General features: G+C 62.4%; 1 protein-coding gene across 2 annotated transcripts in view; it reads right to left on the bottom strand.

Moving 5' to 3' along the window:
* LRP1 (LDL receptor related protein 1) overlaps positions 1-19287 on the bottom strand; it is a 180609-nt gene that overhangs the window by 7742 nt on the left and 153580 nt on the right. The window contains exons 52-77 of one of the 2 annotated variants that reach the window (XM_084610262.1): positions 18776-18904; positions 18238-18360; positions 17791-17931; positions 17322-17509; positions 16713-16896; positions 16117-16202; positions 14737-14856; positions 14156-14346; positions 13561-13766; positions 12747-12935; positions 11820-11968; positions 11361-11454; positions 9981-10097; positions 9739-9858; positions 9011-9133; positions 8588-8713; positions 8128-8244; positions 5893-5999; positions 5470-5602; positions 4949-5068; positions 4194-4316; positions 3296-3442; positions 2248-2382; positions 1183-1302; positions 599-867; positions 340-518 (exon numbers count right to left, since the gene is read on the bottom strand). In XM_084610262.1, the coding sequence (XP_084466388.1) occupies positions 340-518; positions 599-867; positions 1183-1302; positions 2248-2382; positions 3296-3442; positions 4194-4316; positions 4949-5068; positions 5470-5602; positions 5893-5999; positions 8128-8244; positions 8588-8713; positions 9011-9133; positions 9739-9858; positions 9981-10097; positions 11361-11454; positions 11820-11968; positions 12747-12935; positions 13561-13766; positions 14156-14346; positions 14737-14856; positions 16117-16202; positions 16713-16896; positions 17322-17509; positions 17791-17931; positions 18238-18360; positions 18776-18904 (3736 nt within the window). The remainder of the gene's footprint in view (positions 1-339; positions 519-598; positions 868-1182; positions 1303-2247; positions 2383-3295; positions 3443-4193; positions 4317-4948; positions 5069-5469; positions 5603-5892; positions 6000-8127; positions 8245-8587; positions 8714-9010; positions 9134-9738; positions 9859-9980; positions 10098-11360; positions 11455-11819; positions 11969-12746; positions 12936-13560; positions 13767-14155; positions 14347-14736; positions 14857-16116; positions 16203-16712; positions 16897-17321; positions 17510-17790; positions 17932-18237; positions 18361-18775; positions 18905-19287) is intronic. The other variant, XM_084610263.1, reaches the window with a different exon arrangement.

Below are 19287 nucleotides of genomic sequence, written 5' to 3'. Positions count from 1 at the left end.
GATGGGGGGAGCTGGATATGAGGGTGGTGTGCGGGTGCCAAATGAAAGAAAGGGGATTGGTCAGGGGAGCTGGATACAGGGGTGGGGGTGTCTCTTACCCTCAGAACGGGTCGAGCACTATGGCATGGGACAGGGTGGGGTGCAGGGGCTGGAATGGGGGGGCAGGGTGTGAGACGGGGTGGGGCACAGGCGCTGGATACTGGGGGGCACGGCATGGGATGGGGTGGGGCGTGGGGGCTGGATAGGGGGGCAGGGCATGGGACAGGGTGGGGTCTGGATACAGCGGGGGGCAGTGCAGCGGGTGGGATGGGGGTTTTGGATGGGGGGCGGGTCTCGTACCCTCGGAGCGGGTCGACCACGATGGCGTGGGGCTCGTCGATCATGCCCGAGATCAGGGTCTTGCGGTTGTCGCCCTTCATCTGCGCCACCTCGATGACGTCGCGCCCGGAGTCCGTCCAGTAGACGTTCCCGGCCACCCAGTCCACGGCGATGCCCCGCGGCATCTTGAGCCCTGAGATCTGCAAGGCAGAGAGAGGCGGGGCCTTAGCGCTCTGGCCCGGCTCGCCCCGGCCCCCCGGAACCCCGAGCGCCCGCTCACATTGAGGTGGGTGACGCTCCCGTCCAGCTGCCGGCGGTTGCGGTTGGAGGCGGTGGAGGCGGCAGACGACGGCAGCTCGCGGTAGGAGATCTTGCCCGTGTGCCAGTTGGTCCAGTAGATCTTGTTGCCCTTGACGTAGATGTCCATGGCGTCAATGCGCACGTTCTCGTCGCCCTGGAAGGCCGGCTCGTAGGCCGAGTTGGGGTTGAAGGGGTACATGCTGCGGATCTTGTTGTCGTCGGCGATGTAAAGGATCTGCTGCTCCGAGCCTGCGGGGGGAGAGCTGTCGGCTGGGGGCCCAGTGGAACGCAGCTCTCAGGGGGCACAGGGGAGGCGCCCGCTAGGAGGGGGCGGGCTCGGCCAGCTCTGGGCAGTGGGACTGAGCTGCGGCTCTGACTCGTTCCATCAGTCAGGGATGGGCGGAGGGGCCAGGGTGGAGCCCAGCAGCCTCCCACCATGGGGCAGATCCTGCCAGGGCCGTGTGGGACAGATGCTGGGGGTGCAGGGACAGGAAGGGATTGAGAGGGGGGAGCTGGGGTCCCAGGGAGATGGATATGCCTCCAAACCGCCCGCACCCCATGTACCTTCCGCCTTGCACGTGTGATGGGTCTTCATGAAGTTCCGGGCGCAGCTGCAGACGTGGGACCCCTTGGTGTTGTTGCAGAGCTGGGAGCAGGTCCCGAACGTCGAGCACTCGTTGATGTCTGGGAGGGGATCAGAGGCAGACAGGCCGTGAGGGGACCGGGGGAGCTGCGACGGGGCAGGGGGGCCCACAAGGGCCGTCCTACCTGAGAGCAGAGGGTGCCGCACGGCGGCAGGCGATATATCCCCTCCCGGGAACCACGGGCTGGCACAAAACAGCTCCGAGCTCCAGGGTAAGGCGGGCTGAGGCCAGAGGTCCAGGGGTGCCTGCGTTCGACCCCATTCCGGCTCCACCCTCGTGAGCACCCCAGCCCCGGCCCAGAAGCTGAGCCTTAGTGCCCTGCCGGTCTCTCCTGGTGTTGGCCAGGACTCTTGGGGCGCCAGGGATCATGTCTTCGCCACTTGGGCCATGCCCCCCAGCTGCTCAGCAGAGCAGTTCTCCCACGCAGGGAGAGCGGCAGCTACTTGGCGGTGACGAGACCTTTGGGGAGCCAAGGCTGGGCCAGGGATGGGCCGTCTGCGGAGAGCTCCGGGAACGTGGTGCCCAAACTGGCCGTGCCGTCCGCCAGGCCAAGGTCAGGGTGCCAGTCAGCTGCTCCCCACCTGGGCGGCGTTCACGGAACATGCTTCTGAGTTCCAGTGGGTGAAGCACTTGACTGGGACTCGGGACACCTGGGTCCTATTCCTGGCACCCGCCAGCTGAAAACCAGGCCCCTCTTCCCCAGAGTCCCTGGGCATTCTGGGAAATCTTGCCCTTGTCTCCTTCAGAAGACTGTCCCCGGAAAGGCAGGGCACCGGTGGCCACAGCTGGGCATGGCCCTGGGACTGTGCTACGCAACAGGCAACCCCCCATTCCTTGAACCTGCCCCATACCCGTGGGGAGCATGGTCAAGCCCCCGGTCCCTCTTGGGAGTTCAGCAGAGCCCCGGTCCCTGGAGGCAGAGGCCAGGCCGGGCTCTGTTCTGCCCCTCCCGCCCGGCAGAGCTCTGCACCCCGTGGCGTGGTACCTTGGCAGGTGTTTTTGTCGGGGGCTTTCTGGAAGCCACTACGGCAGGTGCAGTACACGGCCGTCTGGGACTGGATGCACTTGGCCTCGTCCCCGCACATGGTCACATTGGTGTGGCAGCCGTACATCTTGGGATCTGCACAGGGGACAAAGGGCCAAGCAGTTCGTCAGGGCGTGGCCATGGGTCCAAGGACTGTACCAACTGCCGTGCTGCCCCGGAGCCGGCACCTTCCCCCCCGGGTGGCATCTGTGGGCGAACGTGGGACCTCAATAGGAGAGCAGATTTCAGGCCTCCTGGGAACACTGTCCCAGGCCTGACAGAGCAAAACCTTGGAGGGAGAGGGCTGCTGGGAGAATCCTGACCCGCAGCCCCTGCTAGGCTCCTGGGCTCCCCAAATACAGCCCTGCTGGTGCCCCTCAATCCTGACCCACAGCCCCCTGCTAGCCCAGCCCTGCCCTCTGTGACCGTCTGTAGTATTACGGTCGCCACTTTTACAAGACTATGATAAATTTTGTACAAAGAATGCCTTGTGAGAGATCATTTGAAAACTCATAATCTGCTGAACATTATTGTCTTGGTACAATATGTCTATGTCTATCTATTTCCTGTATGTGAAATAATAAAATTCTACTATGTATCATTGTTATAACCTGTTCCAAGGTTCAGACAAGCAGCTGCAAACTAGTTTTTCAGAGACAAAGACATGCTAGCACCCCAGACAGGTGTTAAAGAGCTATCACCAGCTTAAGCAACCGTTCTTCAGCAGCAGGAAGGTGTAAACAAGAAATTAACATTTCCTCACAGAGAAAGTTCAACCCCCACGTCCGCCGCCCCCCAGTTGGGGGTAACCCTCAAAGAGGGAGGGTGATATAAAAATGAGAGACAATGATCTTCAACTCGCCTCTCCCTTCTCCCATCTCTCTGCTCAGGACATCAATGAACACCCGAAGGACTCTGACCTGAGGGAGGGGTCCCTGGCTGAAAGGAAATCCAGCCTGTGAACTAGTACAACTTGTGGCCAGAGAGACTGGCTGTACATCCCACTCACCGCCCTGGGAACACTGCTCCTCGTCCGAGCCGTCCCCGCAGTCGTCGAAGAAGTTGCAGCGCAGGAGGGCGCTGATGCATTTCTTGTTCTTGCAGAGGAATTCGTTCTTCTCGTGGTTGCAGCTCTTGGGCCTGGCGGTGGGTGACTCTGTGGGGCCGGCAGGGCAGTGGGCTTGAGACCAGAGCACGGGAGCAGCTCTGGGGGCTCAGCGGCACTGTCCCCGGCCCCACAGACAGACACACATTCCCTGCCTCAGGAAGGATACAATGGGGAACAGTGCAGGAAGAGGGGGTGGGGGCTAGTGATTACAGCAGGGGTCTGGGAGCCAGGACTCTTGGGTTCAATCCCTGGCTCTGGGAGCAGACCGGGATCTAATGGTTAGAGCGGAGGGCTGGGAACCAGGACTCCTGGGTTCTATCCCTGGCTCTGGGAGCAGACCGGGATCTAGTGGTTAGAGCAGAGGGCTGGGAGCCAGGACTCCTGGGTTCGATCCCTGGCTCTGGGAGCAGACAGGGATCTAGTGGTTAGAGCAGAGGGCTGAGAGCCAGGACTCCTGGGTTCGATCCCTGGCTCTGGGAGCAGACAGGGATCTAGTGGTTAGAGCAGAGGGCTGGGAGCCAGGACTCCTGGGTTCGATCCCTGGCTCTGGAAGCAGATAGGGATCTAGTGGTAAGAGCAGAGGGCTGGGAGCCAGGACTCCTGGGTTCGCTCCCTGGCTCTGGGAGCAGACAGGGATCTAGTGGTTAGAGCAGAGGGCTGGGAGCCAGGACTCCTGGGTTCTGTTCCTGGCTCTACATGTGACTTGCTCTGTAGCCATGGCTAAGGTGGGGATCCTGCCCGGGCCTAACTCCGCTCATCTCTAGAACGGGCTAGTTGCCGTGACCTCAGGGCTGCTCACCGCAGTCCCGCTCATCCGTGCCGTCCCCGCAGTTGTCGATGCCGTCGCACTGACGCCCAATCCACAGGCACACGCGGTCGTTCTTGCAGCGGAACGGTCGGCCGGGTGGGCACTGGAACCTCACTGCGCCGGTGACAGACAGGCGGAGCCGGTGAATGGAGACGCCCCGGCCTGAGTCAGTCCCACGCTGCCCAGCCCCGTCCCCACCACAAACAGGCCCAAGTGCCAGGACTCGGACTCCACTGGAGGGCCCGGCCCAGCTGGAGAACCTGACTCCAAACGGGTCTGACCCAAAACTCTCTGGAAATCCCCCAGGGTCACCTGCCTTCTTCCAGGCCCCCAGGCTGAGATGGCAGGGAATTGCCTGGGTGGGATAGCAGGTGATCCATGCCCCATGGGGCAGAGGGAAGCAAAAGGCCGCCAGGCTCCAGCCCCTGACCCAGTGCTCCCCCCACCCCCCACGCTAACCTCCCAACTCTCTGCTTCCCCAGATCCCTGCCAATCACACTGGGGATCAAATTCCTTCCTGCCCCCCAAATCTGGCAATGGGCTATCATGTCACCAGACAAGACAGAGGATTCTCTGGGTCAGCTCAGGGCACCGCCTACCCCGTCCAGCTGCGGCTTCATTTCCAAAAGGTTCGCCCTCATGCCTCCCAGAGCCCCGCCCCCTCCAGCACCCCCCCCGCCCATCCCCGCAGGCAAGGATGCGGGTTAGCCGGGGGCAGGAGGCCGGGCAAGACAGGGGACACTCACAGCACTCCTCGGGGTTCTCGTCCGAGTTGTCCCCACAGTCGTCCTCTCCGTCGCACTTCCACGCCAGCGGCTTGCACAGGGTGTTGTTGCACTGAAACTCGTCCAGGGGGCAGGTGCGCACTGCAGGGAGGGGGAGATGGGCGCGTAAGGGCCCGCGCTCGTGGGCTGCACCCGGGGGCAGGACAGGGGCAGGAGCTTGCTGGAGCCCCCTCAGCTGGCTGATCGGAAAGGAGCCCCGGAGACTGATCCCAGGCCCGGGGCAGCACCCCCCATACAGCCACAGCAGGCCCATGGATCTGGGGGGCAGACACCCAGGGGCAGGTTCTTGCCCTTTATTTATTGGCAGGCACGGCCCTGCAACGCAAATGCCCGACGGCACGGGCAGGTGGGGTGCGTGATTCCATCCCAGAGCGGCTGGCTCCCTCATTAGGCTCCGGAGTTAAGCCGGCCGCCAGGCATGGGGTGGTGTGCGTGGCTCAGGACACGGGGGAGGGCGAGCCCTCCGGCCGCGCTGCGGTTACCCCCGGTGCCGCAGTTCTCCTCGTCGCTGCCGTCCATGCAGTCGGCGTCGGCATCGCAGCGCCAACGCATAGGGACGCAATGCCCGTTCTTGCACTGGAACTGGTCGAACTCGCAGCGCAGCGTGCAGTCCTTCTGCAAGGCGGGAGGAGACAGCGGGTGAGCGGTGGGGCCCCGGGAGACAGGACGCAGCCCTGCAGGTGACCCCGCCCGGGCAAAACTGCGGGGTGGGCTTGGCAGAGGGGGACCTAGCACAGATCCAGCCCCAGGGCGTCGCGAGCTACCCAGGTGCCAGCCTGGTGCCACGTGAGGAGGCCACAGCCCGGCTGGCACCCAGCGCCCCCCTTGCTGACAGCTGCAACGGCCTGGGCCCCAGAGCTGAGACTGGCTGGCGGGGGGAAGCCGCCCCCTCTCCCCGTCCATACCTCGTCGGAGCCGTCGGCGCAGTCGTGGTCCCCGTCGCACTTCCAGCGGCCGGCGATGCAGCGCCCGTTGGCGCAGGAGAACTCACTCTCCGAGCAGGGCCTGGGCGCTGGGGGCAGAGGGGAGAGAAGACGGGGATATCCCCGGTGAGCGGCACGGCTCGCCGGGCGGGCGGGCACGGACACAGACACGCATTCAGCGGCGCCGGGGGAGTGGGAGAGGAAGAGGAGCTGGGGAAATGGCCAGAGAGGTGCATGGCTCACATTGACTTCAAATGCCAGCCCCGGCCCCAAAACCATCCCAGCTTCCCCAGAGTGAAGAGGGGGGAAGGGAGGGAGGGACAGTCCCAGCTCTAGCTACCCCCTCCGGCAGCAGCGCCATCTCCAATCCCCACGCCCCTGGGGTCCCCCGTGTGGAAGGGGACAGGGACAGGCCGAGACTGACCCGTCAGCGGCTACGGCTCTCGTGCACTCGCTGCGTGTGGCTGCCGCCCCCTGGTGGCGGTGGGGAAGGTGGGACACATTTGAGCTGCATCTCCTAGAGCTGAGGCTGCACCTCAGAGCTGCTGGCTCCCGCAGCAGAGCTCGGGCCCGGCAGAGTGATGCCCAGGAACGCAGGGAGTGCCAATGGGTATGCTGTCATGGTGGGCCCGACGTGTCTCCTGGCACTCCCTTGCTGTGTCATGGAGCTGCTCTGAAGGTCACAGCAATCCCCGCTCGGAACGGGGATCTGCTCCCGCCCCCACAACTCATTGCTTTGCCAGCCCCAAGGCTCTGCGCCAGCCTGGAGGAACCTGTTGGATTACTTTCACCCCCATCTCCTGCTCCACCCAAGGGAGATCATGCGCCATGTCCACTCTGGAGGCATCAAGGGGGTAGGAGGGGAGGTGCAGACGGGGGCTGAGGCTGTGGAGAGCAGACTAATCTGGGTCAGCTTGCAGAAGCATATGGGGCAGGGGTAGAACTTGGAGCTAAATATGAGCCATGCATGGGTCCCGGTTGGTTCCAGATGCGGTAATATTTAACCCTTCCTCTCTCTGTGCCTGGGGGCAGCAGATTCTGGGAGATTCAGCTGACCATGTTCAGAATGATTATCCAGGTTGATCTTCCACCCGCCCCGCATCCCCTCTGCGCCAGGTCTGTTTGTTTATTTATTTACTGAATACTTAAAATGGAATTAAGAAGATTTTGGCAGGAACCTACCTCTGAGCGCCCCGTAACGACAGTGTGAAAATGGAGAAAAACGTAAGATGAGGTGAAATGGCACAAACTCAAATACACAACATGAGAGCAACAAAAAAGAAAAAAAAAAAAACATCCTAAAGACTGGAAGGAGACTGGAGGGGCAAGGACCAAGGACTGAGAACCGGTTTATGCAGTCTGTCCCCCTTGACTGACTGGGTGAGGCCTCGTCTCTACGCACATACGCAGTGGATCAGTTAAATCAGTTTAGTTCGTTTGGTGTCAACCCGTGTGGTGACACTCTGATTTCAGTTCAAGCTGATCCTAACCGGCTTCCACTGAACTGCAATCAGGGTGTCCAGATGGCCTCCTGCCACGGGTCAGCTGCAGGTGTGTCCACACGGGAGTGGAAGGCGTGCTTCCCGGCTCAGGCAGGCATCCCTGCTTCTGGTGGAGACATAGCCTTCCATCGGTTTAAAATCACACCTTACTGATGCAGCCATGCAAGCAGATTAGCCAAAAGTGATTTTGTGCCAACGGCCGCATGGATCCTCTGACGTCGCACTTCAGCTAACCCGATCCAAGACACTGGGGAACTGATTTAAGAGCAGCCATGCAGGGGAAGGGAAGGCTGCGCTCATGGAAATACACCCCTTCCTCAGCAGTTCAGTTGGCATGGTGCACAGACCGGGCACGTCCCAGTGCTGGGATCACCTTCCTCTGTCTCTCTCCAGGACACACAACAGACCGCGTGGGGGGGAGCCGGGAAGCCTGGAGACACGTTGTTTACAGGGCAGGCCCCTGACACAGCTTGCAAGAAAACAGCCCCATATACATCTGCTCATTGACCCACCAGAGAGCAGCCCAGCGGGGTCCTCCTGTCTCCACCCACAGCAACCAGCCTCCCCCCGAAGTCTGATCTCCAGCAGCAGGACCAGCCCACGCCCGCATGCCGCACTCAGCATGGGGCTACGCATCTGCCGCAGGCTGCCCCAGGCTGGAGGAGGCCGTTCCCCCCCCCCGCCTCCCCCGCGTGGGGCTGACGGTGGCACGTACTGCAGCTCTCCTCGTCCGAGTTGTCCCCGCAGTCATTGTCGTAGTCGCACTGCCAGCGGCCCGGCACGCACCGGTTGTTCTTGCAGCGGAACTGGTACGGCTCGCAGGTGCGCTCGTCTGCAATGAAAGGCGGGGGGCGGGAGAAGGGAAGAGGCCAGGAATGGGGTGGGCCGTGAAATGGGAAAAAAAGACCAATGTCAGTTTCGTCTGCCCGCCTGGGGGGCAGGCACCCCGGTAGGTGCGGGAGTGCTGAATGCAGGTGCCCCGCCCCAAGTGCCATGAGCAGATCTACGGTGGACAAGAGAGGCGGCTGTGACCCCCATCAGAGCCAATCAGCCCCCCCCCCACACCTGGTGACTGACCCCCTGATCTGCGGAGACCAGTCCCCGGTATGTAGCAGGAGCTGCAAGAGCTGCTCAGCCCGGCCGCCCCGGCCCTGCCGACCATGGCACCAGCTCACCGCATTCCTCCTTGGGCTCATCCGAGCTGTCCCCACAGTCGTCCTCCCCGTCGCATTTCCAGCGCGCTGGGATGCATCGGCCCGAGTCCTTGCACCGGAACTCGTCCACACCACACGTCATTTGTGCTGAGGGTGGGAGAGAAGAGGCAGAGGGGGGTTAGCGTGGGCCAGCACCCCCATCTTCGCCTCCCCCCAAGGGCTCCCCAAGTTGCAGCCCTTGTGGCTGAAGGACAGAGCTGTGGGATCCTCGGTCTACCTCCCAGCAGGCCAGGTGGCCCCAGCTCAAAGCCTCCATCCCTGCCAGCCCCCTTGTCCCAGGCCTGAATGGGGCTCTGCTGGGGCACAAGGGGGGGCAGGACGCCACACGCTCCACGGTTGCCAGCCCCGCCTCCCCCCCCCGGCACCGGGGGAACTGCTCCTTACTGCAGTTGGCGGGCTCGTCTGATCCGTCCACGCAGTCGTTGTCCCGGTCGCACACCCAGACGCGGGGGATGCAGCGCTTGGTGACGGCACACTGGAACTGATTGGGGGCGCAGGTCACCTCCGCTGCGTAGGGGGCACAAAGGAAAGGGGAGTCGGGGGCGGCCCTGCAGCAGAAACTGGGGCTCTGCCTTTGATCACCCCCCAGCGCAGACGGGCTTCGGGGCCCGGGGCAAAGTACCCAGCAATGCCCCTGGACGCCACGGCAGCCTCTGAGTCACGGCCGGGATAATCACAAGCCTCTTTTCCCACAGCGACGTGACGGGCAGCTCGGGAACGTCACACAGGAGTCCTCTGGCCTCAAAAGCAGGAACAAGCGCTTTCCAATTAACACCTAGGCTAATTGAGCCCCTGGTCAGCTCTGGGGGACGAGAGGATGGGTACAAGGCAGTGCTTTTCAAATGGACAGGAGGAAATGTTGTTTGGCTATTTTGTAACCTGTGGAACTCATGGCTACTAGATATTAGGAGTAAGCCTTTATCTGAATCAGAACAGCAGCGACTCCAGCAGGGATACAGAGAGCAGGGCTGTCCGTGCTGCAGACAGCAGAGCGGTGGGAGGAAGCAAGCCCCCCACCCCCAGTCATGTGGTGATCGATCGCAGCCATGAGTGCCCGCAGGCAGGAGGCCGCCCCCCAGCGCCACAGTATCCCTTGTGGGGAGGTCACTCACGACAATCCTTCTCGTCCTCGCCGTCCCCGCAGTTGTCCTGCCCGTTGCAACGGAAGATCCCAGGGATGCAGCGGTTGGTGTTGGTGCATTTGAACTGGCTGGGCAGGCAGACGTGGATATCTGGACAGAAAAGGGGACACAGTGAGGGGAGAACTCACTCCTCGCCTGGACTTGCATTGCTGCTATTGGGACACTGTAGGATCAGGAGCCCTGCTGGGGACCCAGGCGTCCAGGGGCCGTACCGCAGTTGGCCTCGTCCGAGTTGTCCTGGCAGTCATTGTCTCCGTCGCAGATGAAGGCCGGGTTGGTGCAGATCCCGGTGGAGCACTGGAACTGTCCTGGGCGGCACTTGAATTCAGCTGGGGGCGAGAGAGGGGAGGTGGTGATGCCTTGTGCCAGATGAACCCCGGCATTTCCATAGCTCTGGGAGACACACACAGGGCAAACCTGGCTGCCGCAGGGACCCTGGACTGCCAGCACCACGAGCACAGGCCCCTACTGCATGAGCCAAAGGAGCAGCTCCATTGGCTGAGAGCAGCAGTAGGCTGTTATCCCACCGCGCGGGGAAGCATGTTACACAGGCACTCCTCACACTGGAGTCAATGGGGCTGCAGAGGTGGCAGGAAATTGGCCCAGAACTTGTTTACAAAATTCAGATATGAATTGTTTCACCCATCACTGAAATGCAGCCATCTCTGGGGTGGAGCATGGCTGCTGTTTAACAGCACGCTGCAATGCTGCACAGCCAATGAGGAGAGGGAGCAAAGAAGACTCCCGTCTGCAATTAAAAGCAGGAGGAAGATTCCAGGGAGCTGTAGGGCACTGGCCATTAAACACCCTATTACTGCAAGTCACACCTGGGCTCGCTAACAACCAAGTCTGAGGACTCAGCTGCATAGGCCAGCCAAGCCAAGGGGAGTGCGCCCCCTGCTGAGTCACCTGTGCACCCCCTTCTGCACAGCACCTCCGGATCAGCAGTGACTCAGAGAGACGAGCGCCCCCCTGCTGAGTCACCAGGCAGTCGGCAGGCCCAGCTCTGCTCGGCTTCAGAGTCCCACCTCACCCCCCGCCGGGGGCTGTGCCGTGCTCTCGGCTCCCCAGGCAGTAGTAGGGCTGGGTTTTGAATTCCTTGCCAAGGTGGCCCCTAGGGCTCTACGAGGGGAGCGGAGCTGGGATGGAACGAACTCCCCTGACTCACAACCCTTCTGGTTCCTGGGGGTGATGGGGTTAACAAGGCTGCTCAGCGAGGTTCTCACTGTGGACCCCTCCCTCGGGAAGGGCTGCCTGGGGCTCTGGAGCTGGCAGATCTCGCGGAGAAGCCAACCGGGAGCCCGGGGTAACTGGATGTCAGGGGTGGAGCGGGTGCTAAGCAAAGGATCCATTTCATCCCCAGCCTGTTCAATGTTTTGTCCCCGCACAGGCGCCAGGAGCCATGCTGGGAGTGGCGGCTGCAGGAGCAGGGGACCCCACCCCACCCCACCTTCCGAGCGGGCGGTGCCTGGCAGTGCAGCTGGGGCCCCTGTGCCTCTCCTTGGGGTCACCAATGGGGGTGGGAGCTCAGCCCCGGGGGTGGTGCAGCGCCTGGGTCTGGTTGTACTGGGATCCCATCCCCCCGCACTCACGGCAATCCTCGGGCTCGTCCGAGCGGTCCCCGCAGTCGTCCTCTGTGTCGCATTTCCACCAGAAAGGGATGCACTTGTCGTTCTTGCAAACGAACTGTGGCAGAGAGACGAGGACATGAGGCCAGCTCCACGCAGGACCTGGGGGCAGCAGCATGGGGGCGACCCCCAGGACCAATGGGGCCCAGGGAGCTTTTCCCTATGGGTCTCTCCACCTGCCCTACCCCCTGTCCAGCGAGATTCATGGAGAGCAAGAGGGCTAGCTGCCCGCTCCACCCCGCCCCCAGCCGCACATCTCCCCTCTCTGGAGCCTCAGCCCCACATCTCCAGGGGGCCAGGAGTAAGAGAGGCTCCGGCCTCCGCGTCTGGCAGCGGTTACATGTAGACACCGGGGATGCCGCTGCACCCGCCCAGCGCCACGGGGCCCTGGCAGCAGCGGGCACGGCCCAAGGGGCGGGTTACCTGGCTGGCCGTGCAGTTGGAGACGCAGGTCTTGCCATCGCTGCCCAGGTAGAAGTTGGTGGGGCAGGCGCACTTGTGGCTGCCGCCCGGGGACAGGAGACACAGGTTGCTACAGCCGCCGTTGTTGGTTTTGCAGGGGTGACTGGGGACTGGGGAGAGGAGAGTGCGCTGGGGTAAGAGTTTCTGCGGGGAGACTGTCTGGGGGAGCAGCTGGTTCCTGACCCCCACTCTGCAGGTGATCCCCCTCCCTCGTTGTATGTCTCCCCTCGCCCTTCATGTTCTTCCCCCACCGTCTCTCCTTCACCCTCATCCCAGCCCTACTCCGCACAGGGTCTGGATCCCAGTTGGTGTGCCCCAGCCCCATGCAATCCGGGGAGCCCCCCTCGGAGCTGTGCACACGGGAAGCGGAGGCGGGCAGCGGTCTCTCCAGCGGGGTCCATGCTGATCCGAGGGCAGACCCAGCAAGTAGCGACTCTGTGGCCATCCCTTCTAGATCCTGATCCACCTGCCAGGTCCCGACCGGACTCCAGACCCCATGGGCAAGCGTGTGCGGGCTGGAGAGAGCCCGGCCGGCAGGTCAGACACTGGATGGCAAGTGTGGGGCTGGGGGCCAAACCCGGCTGGGGCTGCTGACCACAGAGACTAGACTGAGACCTGGCAACTCACTTCCCAAGTGACCGCCCGCCATTCGGGCGGCTGGGAATGAGGATGTGTCTCTAACTAGAGCCACTGATGGGATCCAGATGCCAAAGCCTTGGGCGCTCACCCCCACTGCGCCAGCTGGGCCCCACCCCTCCCTCAGAACCCCCTGGGAGACGGTGTGAAATCAGGGAGCCTTGTGCCTTGGTTCCCGCAGGGCTGCGGTCCCCGCCCTTGCTGAGCCAGCTCCTGGCGACGGCCCCCCACCCTGGGCTCCGTCCCCCTCACCGTCTGGCTGGCGGTAGGCATGGTAGATGTGGATGTCCATGGGCCGGTGTAACGTGCTGATCAGCATGGACTTGTTGGCGCCGGTGGTCTTGTGAGCTCGGTTGATGGACTTGGTCTCCCAGTCGGTCCAGTAGATGTAGTCCTCAAAGAGGGTGAGCGCAAAGATGTGCGGGATGTCCTGGCTCAGCACTGTGGGGAGAGGGGGCAGCTCAGACGAGGCAGGGACGCAGCCCCCTTCCCCATGGGGAACCCCGTTGTGCAGGATGGAGCACTGCCCCCCGCGCAACTCCAGGTGTGAACGTGGCGCCTTCTACAGACCAGACACTGCAATCCCCTGCTGCTGAGTCACCTACGGGACTTGGCCCCTTGGCCGCCAGGCCACTCAAGCCGGGGACTGGAAGTGCGGAGGGGAGGGGATTTTAAGAAGACTTTAATATTAATACACGAGCTCTTGGATGCACCAGTGTTAATTATCCCCCTGCACTCCTGAGAAGCAGGGGATGAGCACCTGCCTTGCACTACAGCAGCATGGCTCTCCATGAATCCCACAGCAGCTACAGCTCATCCCTGGTTCCTATATAGGGAAACTGAGGCAAGAAGCAAAGGGGAGGTCATTTGCCCAAGGGCATAGAGAGAGTCGGCAGCAGAGCTGGGATTAGAACTCAGGAGTCCTGGCTCCCAGTGCCTTGCTCTGTGCACTAGGCAACACCCCCGCGTTCCTAGGTCAGGACGAGAACCCAGGAGTCCTGGCTCCCAGTCCCGTGCTAAAACCATTTGTGTTTGACAGAAAGCTGCAGCTGCCGGCTGGCCTCACCGATGTGCCGGTTGGAGCCATCCAGGCTGGCAAACTCAATGTAGTCCTCCCGGGCATCGGCCCAGTAAATGCGGCTGTTGATGTAGTCCAGGGTGAGGCCGTTGGGCCAGGTGATCTTGGTGTCTACGATGACACTCCGATTGGTGCCGTCCATCCCGATCTTGCCGATCAGGGAGTGGTCGCCCCAGTCTGTCCAGTACAGGTAACTGGGGTGCAAAGGGAACAGCAACGGGAGAGATTGAGTCAATCGAAAAGGCACCAACAGTCCTGCTACAGCGGCCTTCTGTCCGCCGTACAGGAGGGGAAAGTGAGTCACCAAGTGGCAGAGAGATTTCCCAGCATGTAAGAGGCAGAGCTGGGAGTGGGAACAGAACCCAGGAGTCCTGCTCCAATCCCCTCCTCCAAGCACTAGCTCACACTCCTCTCCCAGAGCCGGGAACAGAACCCCGGAGTCCTGATTCCAGGCTCCCCGCTCAGAACAGAAATTCTAGGGGGTGCCGTGGACTGGGGCTGATCCGCAAGCCCACGGAAGGGAGCTCGGAGCATCCTGTGTCCGGGAACAAGGGAAAGGTGAGACCCGGCCGTGCCCCCTCACCCGTTCTGCACGTCCACCACCAGCGCCCGCGGTTCCCGCAGCCCCGAGTTCACCAGCACCGTGCGGTAGGCCCCGTTCAGCTTCGACACCTCGATGGTGTCCCTGCCCTTGTCGCACCAGTACAGGTTCCCGCCCACCCAGTCCACGGCCAGCCCGTCGGGGTTGCTGAGACCGGTGCGGTGAAGGACCTGCTGGGAGAACGGGACAAGTCAGGGCCTGTTCACGGAGAGGACCCTGCCCCGCTCCCGCCCAGAGACCTTGCCCTGGCCCCCCTCATCCCGTCCTGGGACTGTAGGTCTTGCCCTGGGACCCTGCCCCATTCCCCAGGAACACGGACCCTCCCAGAGACCCTGCCCCGTCCCACCCCCTCCCCTCCAGGAGTGTGGGTCCTGCCCTGGGACCCCACCCCATTCCCCAGGGACCCACTCAAAATCCCGCCCCATTCCCCACTCAAGAACACTGCCCCGTCCCAGGTACGCACGGCCCAGCCCGGAAGCCCCCCCCGCACTGGCGGACCCACCCCGCCGGGAGCACAGGGGCTATGGGTGCAGGTCCCCCAAAGAGGGCGCGCCAGTGCCCACCTGGACGTTACTCCCGTTAACATGCATGCGGCGGATCATGCTGCCCTGCGTGGTGACGTCTGTCCAGTAGATCATCTGCTCCCTGTAGTCGAAGTCCAGAGCCACGGCATTGTTCAGCCCCTGGAGCCAGTGAGGAAGATACATTAGGCCTCGTCCTGCTGCCACCTCGCCACAACTGCTGGTTAACTGGGCCTTCCTTAAAAACTGAGCCACCTCCTGCCCCTCCCCACCCATGATTCCAAGCCTCTGTACTCGAGAGGTTTAAAACAAGGACGGCCAATGTTTACGTAGGACCTACCATAGACGTAACCAGCTACCACGGAGCTATTGTTTGCGTAGGACCTACCGTATATGGACCAGCTACCAAGGAGCTATTGAAATCATAGAATCACAGGACTGGAAGGGACCTCGAGAGGTCATCTAGTCCAGTCCCCTGCACTCATGGCAGGACTAAGTATTATCTAGCCCATCCCTGAAGGGGTTTGTCCAACCTGCTCTTAAAAATCCCCAATGACGGAGATTCCACAACCTCCCTAGGCAATTTATTCCAGTGTTTAACCACCCGGACAGTTAGGAAGTTTTTCCTAATGTCCAAACTAAACCTCCCTTGCTACAATTTAAGCCCACTGCTTCTTGCCCTATTCTCAGAGATTAAGAACAATTTTTCTCCTTCCTCCTTGTAACAACTTTTTATGCACTTGAAAACGTTACATCCCCTCCCGGTCTTCTCTTCTCCAGACTAAACAAACCCAAGTTTTTCAATCTTCCTCCTAGGTCGTGTTTTCTAGACCTTTAATAATTTTTGTTGCTCTTCTCTGGACTCTCTCCAATTTGTCCACATCTTTCCTGAAATGTGGCACCCAGAACTGGACACACGACTCCCATTGAGGCCTAATCAGCGCAGTCCTATTGTTTGCATAGGGCCTACCATATTGCAGCCGGCTACCAAGGAGCTCCTTTGCAAGCTAGGTTGGCATTAGCGCTCACAGCAGGAAGCGAGACGGAGCCTTTCCCCCTCCCCTGAGCAGCGGGCACGTCTGGGGCACAAGGGCAAAGTGGAGGCGGCAGGAGGGTCCATCACCCACCCAGCCTGCACGGCTGCGGGTTGGGCTGGGGCCTCCAGATGCCCAAATATCCTCAGCTGCTGTCAATCAGGGAGGCCCCCTCAGTGGCTTCCAAGAAGCAGCCCTTAAACCAAGGGAGCCTTTTCCCTGAGCCCCAAACCTGACAGGGAGGAGGGGTGCAATCCCCCTCAGGTGACACCGCTTCCACCCTAGGAGCCAGTGGGGACGCCCTACCCCCAACTGGAGAAGCCCAGTTCAAGGCCACGCCTGAGCGGCTGCCCAGTGGAGACGGCACAGATGCCGCCTTCAGCAGCACCTGTTTGAGCAGCGTGTAGTTGGAGCCGTCCAGGTTGAGTTTCCTCAGGTAGTAGCGGTTGGCGAAGATGAGGAAGGGCTCTTCGTCTGCAGGGGAAGGACAGGGGACGCGTCAGACGGGGTCAGATCCCCCCCTCCCCAGGCACAGAGGCACTCCAATGCTGTCTTCAGCTTTCCACGGGCCCTGCAGCTGGTGGCAACTGCCCTCACAGCCACCAACCCTCCGAACGGAGCCGGCCAAAGGCACGGAGGTCTGCACTGTGGCAGGCCGAACCTGGACTTCTCCAGCCTGCTCAACAGCCATCAGCCAGAAACCACCCAGCAAAACTGCCAGGGGACCCAGATTCCCTGGTGCGGTGCTGGCTCGGCCCAGCGAGAGCACACGGCAAAGCAAGCCCGGCTGCCCGGCCTGCAGCCTGCCAGTCCAGACCTGACGGGGGCACGCTCCTTGAGCTCCTTGGTGCAGAGATACCAACAAAGCGTCCAGCCCCTTGGACACGGCAAGATCCTCCGCAAACCTAGAGGTTTCCGTCTGATCCCCGGCCCCCGGCATGCAAAGCCCCTCGGTGCAGGTGCCCCGGGGAGCTGCTCTCTCACCTGTGACGGCTTTGCAGCTGGTCGGGTGGTCGGGCTTTAGTTTGTAGCCCTCTATGCAGAGGCACTTGAAGCTTCCCAGCGTGTTGATGCATTTCTGGCTGCAGGGGTAGGTGGTGGTGCACTCATCAATGTCGATGCAGGTTTTCCCATCGTCTTTCAGTCTGTACCCAGGCCGGCATCTACACTGCAGGAGGCAGCGGGAAGCAGTTAGCAGCGTCCCTGCGGCATGGAGGGGCACACGCGCGTGCACCAACCCTGCACACCCCAGGGCACAAACAGGGCACGCGCAAACGGCGTGAGCGCCCCCAATCACGGCACACCGCATGCAGTGTGCACACGCACAAATACACAGCCAAGGGATGCAAAAACAGCAGGTGAGCAGACATGGTAAACACAAGCAGTGCCTGGGCGTGCGCACACATGAATGGTGAACAAACACACGCTGGAATAGCCCCGTGGAGAGCCAGCTGCTCCCCAACTCCCGCTCGGAGCCGCCAGGAGCAGGGCTCGCTCGACAGCTCCTTGTGCTCAACAGGGACCCTCTGGACGTCTGGCACTGCCCTTCCCCAGCCCCACGGCGCAGGCTGGGCCGCCCCCCAGCGACCCAACCTTATAGCCGATCTTGAGGTCCTCGCACTCCTGGGAGCAGCCGCTCAGCTTCTTGTTGAGACACTCGTTGAGGAAGCAGTTCAGCTCATCGGAGCCGTCGGCGCAGTCGTCGTTGTTGTCGCACAGCAGGCCCTCGGGCACGCACCGCCCGTTCTTGCACAGGAAGAACGAGTCATTGCACTTGCTCTCTGGAATGACGGAGGGAGCCGGGGGTCACCGCAGGCCGCCCTCGGCGTCACCCCAGGCACCGCTCCCGGGGCACCCCATCAACAGCCCTCCCCGTGCACCAGCCAGGGCCATGCCCAGGGTTGGGCGTACTGCCCCCTGCTGGCCAGGGGAGAAAGGGATTGAGTCCAGGGCCAAAGCACGGGAGAGCCCACTGGGCTGCAAGTGAGGGAAGGGGCAGGAAACCACGGCGACGGCTCAGAATACAGACCCCGGAGCCCAGGGCCCGTCCCCGGGCACCTACCGGAGCTGGTGCAGCGCGGGTTCTTGGGCGCCTCGTCCGAGTGGTCGTGGCAGTCGAATTCCCCGTCGCACTGCCATTGGCTGTTGCTGAGGCAGCGGCCATTGGCGCAGCGGAATTCGTGCGGGCCGCAGGTCGGGTACTCTGCGGAGAGAGGGGACGTGGTCAGGCCAGCTCGGAGCGGGCGCACGGGGAGCAGGGCATCCCCACGGGCATGGCCCAGGCAGGATCAGAGAAGGCTGGCACCTCGCCTCCCCCTGGCGCTTGGGCAGGGCCCTTTCCGCAGGGGCTGGCAGCTCACGCAGCCTCACCCGCCACTCTGATCAATGCAGTGGGACCTGGGGCTCCCCCGCCCGTCCCCATGTCTTGCTCGGAGCCAGGAGCCGCGGAGCCTGGGCTGGGGGGGGATGGCAGCCCCAGCTCCGCGCCCCATTCCACGCCGGCACCCACCGCACTCCGGGGACTCGTCGGAGCCGTCGCCGCAGTCGTCGTCGTGGTCGCAGACGAAGTGCTTGGGGATGCACTGGCGGTTGGCGCACATGAACTCCCGCTCATCACACGTGCTGTTGTACACTGTAACGAGGAGCCGCTGGTCAGCGCCCCGCGGCCAGGCCCCCCGCAACTGTCCCCAGCCCTCACACGGGGGCCCAGGCTGGGAGGCAAAGGGCAAACTAGCCAGCTCTGCCTCACAACCCCTTCCCCCCCTTCGGAGAAAGGTCACCTGCTCCTGTGTAGAGAGGGAAACCGAGGCACGGAGCTGGCGGGGGGTGGGGGCAAAGTCATACGGGACTAGAATCCAGGCAGCCTGACTCCCGAGCAGCACTGCCCGATCTGCTGCAGCCTCTGGGTGATAGCACCGGAGTCAATTGCTCCCCGGCCCAGGGGCTCCCCGGCTTGCTGGCTGCTCCAGCCCAGGGGCTGCTGGCTCCCTGGCCCAGGGGCTCCCTTCCCCACCCCCCGAACCGAGCGCAGCCACAGGGCAACTCACAGCAGCCAGCAGCTAGGGACTCGTCAGAGCCGTCTGCACAGTCCTTGTCTCCATCACAGAGCCAGCGCTCTGGCACGCACACGTATGTGCCCGGGCACTGGAAGGACCCCGAGCTGCAGGTGGTCAGCCCTGGGGGGGACAGAGGGGTGAGCAGGGCTTATGGGGCGGCTAGACACATGTTGGTATTGAGAGAGAGGCAGCATGGGGGGTGCCAGAAGGGCTCCCCCACGGAGGCTGCGTCCAGCGCAGAGAGGGGCCTGGGCATCTCATCCCCGTATACCCTGAGAGGTCCCAGCGGGTGAGCTCAGCACATGCCGTAACGGGTGCCCTGGCTCCGTGCGCGGGGGCGACATTCGGCTTGGCCCGGCTGAACCCCGGGTAGTTTTCGGGTCTGGGCCCCTTTGGGGCTGTCTCACATGATCCCCGAAGCAGCTTGTGGGGTCAGGACCCTGCCTGGGTGTGAAGCCTCCCCCACCCCGGGGGACCTGCCGGCAGTCGCTCCCTCGCATCAC

Source organism: Lepidochelys olivacea, assembly GCF_965140295.1.
Source record: "Lepidochelys olivacea isolate rLepOli2 genome assembly, chromosome: 20".
In the NCBI taxonomy this organism is placed as follows: Eukaryota; Metazoa; Chordata; order Testudines; family Cheloniidae; genus Lepidochelys; species Lepidochelys olivacea.
This window is presented reverse-complemented; position numbering and strand designations above follow the sequence as displayed.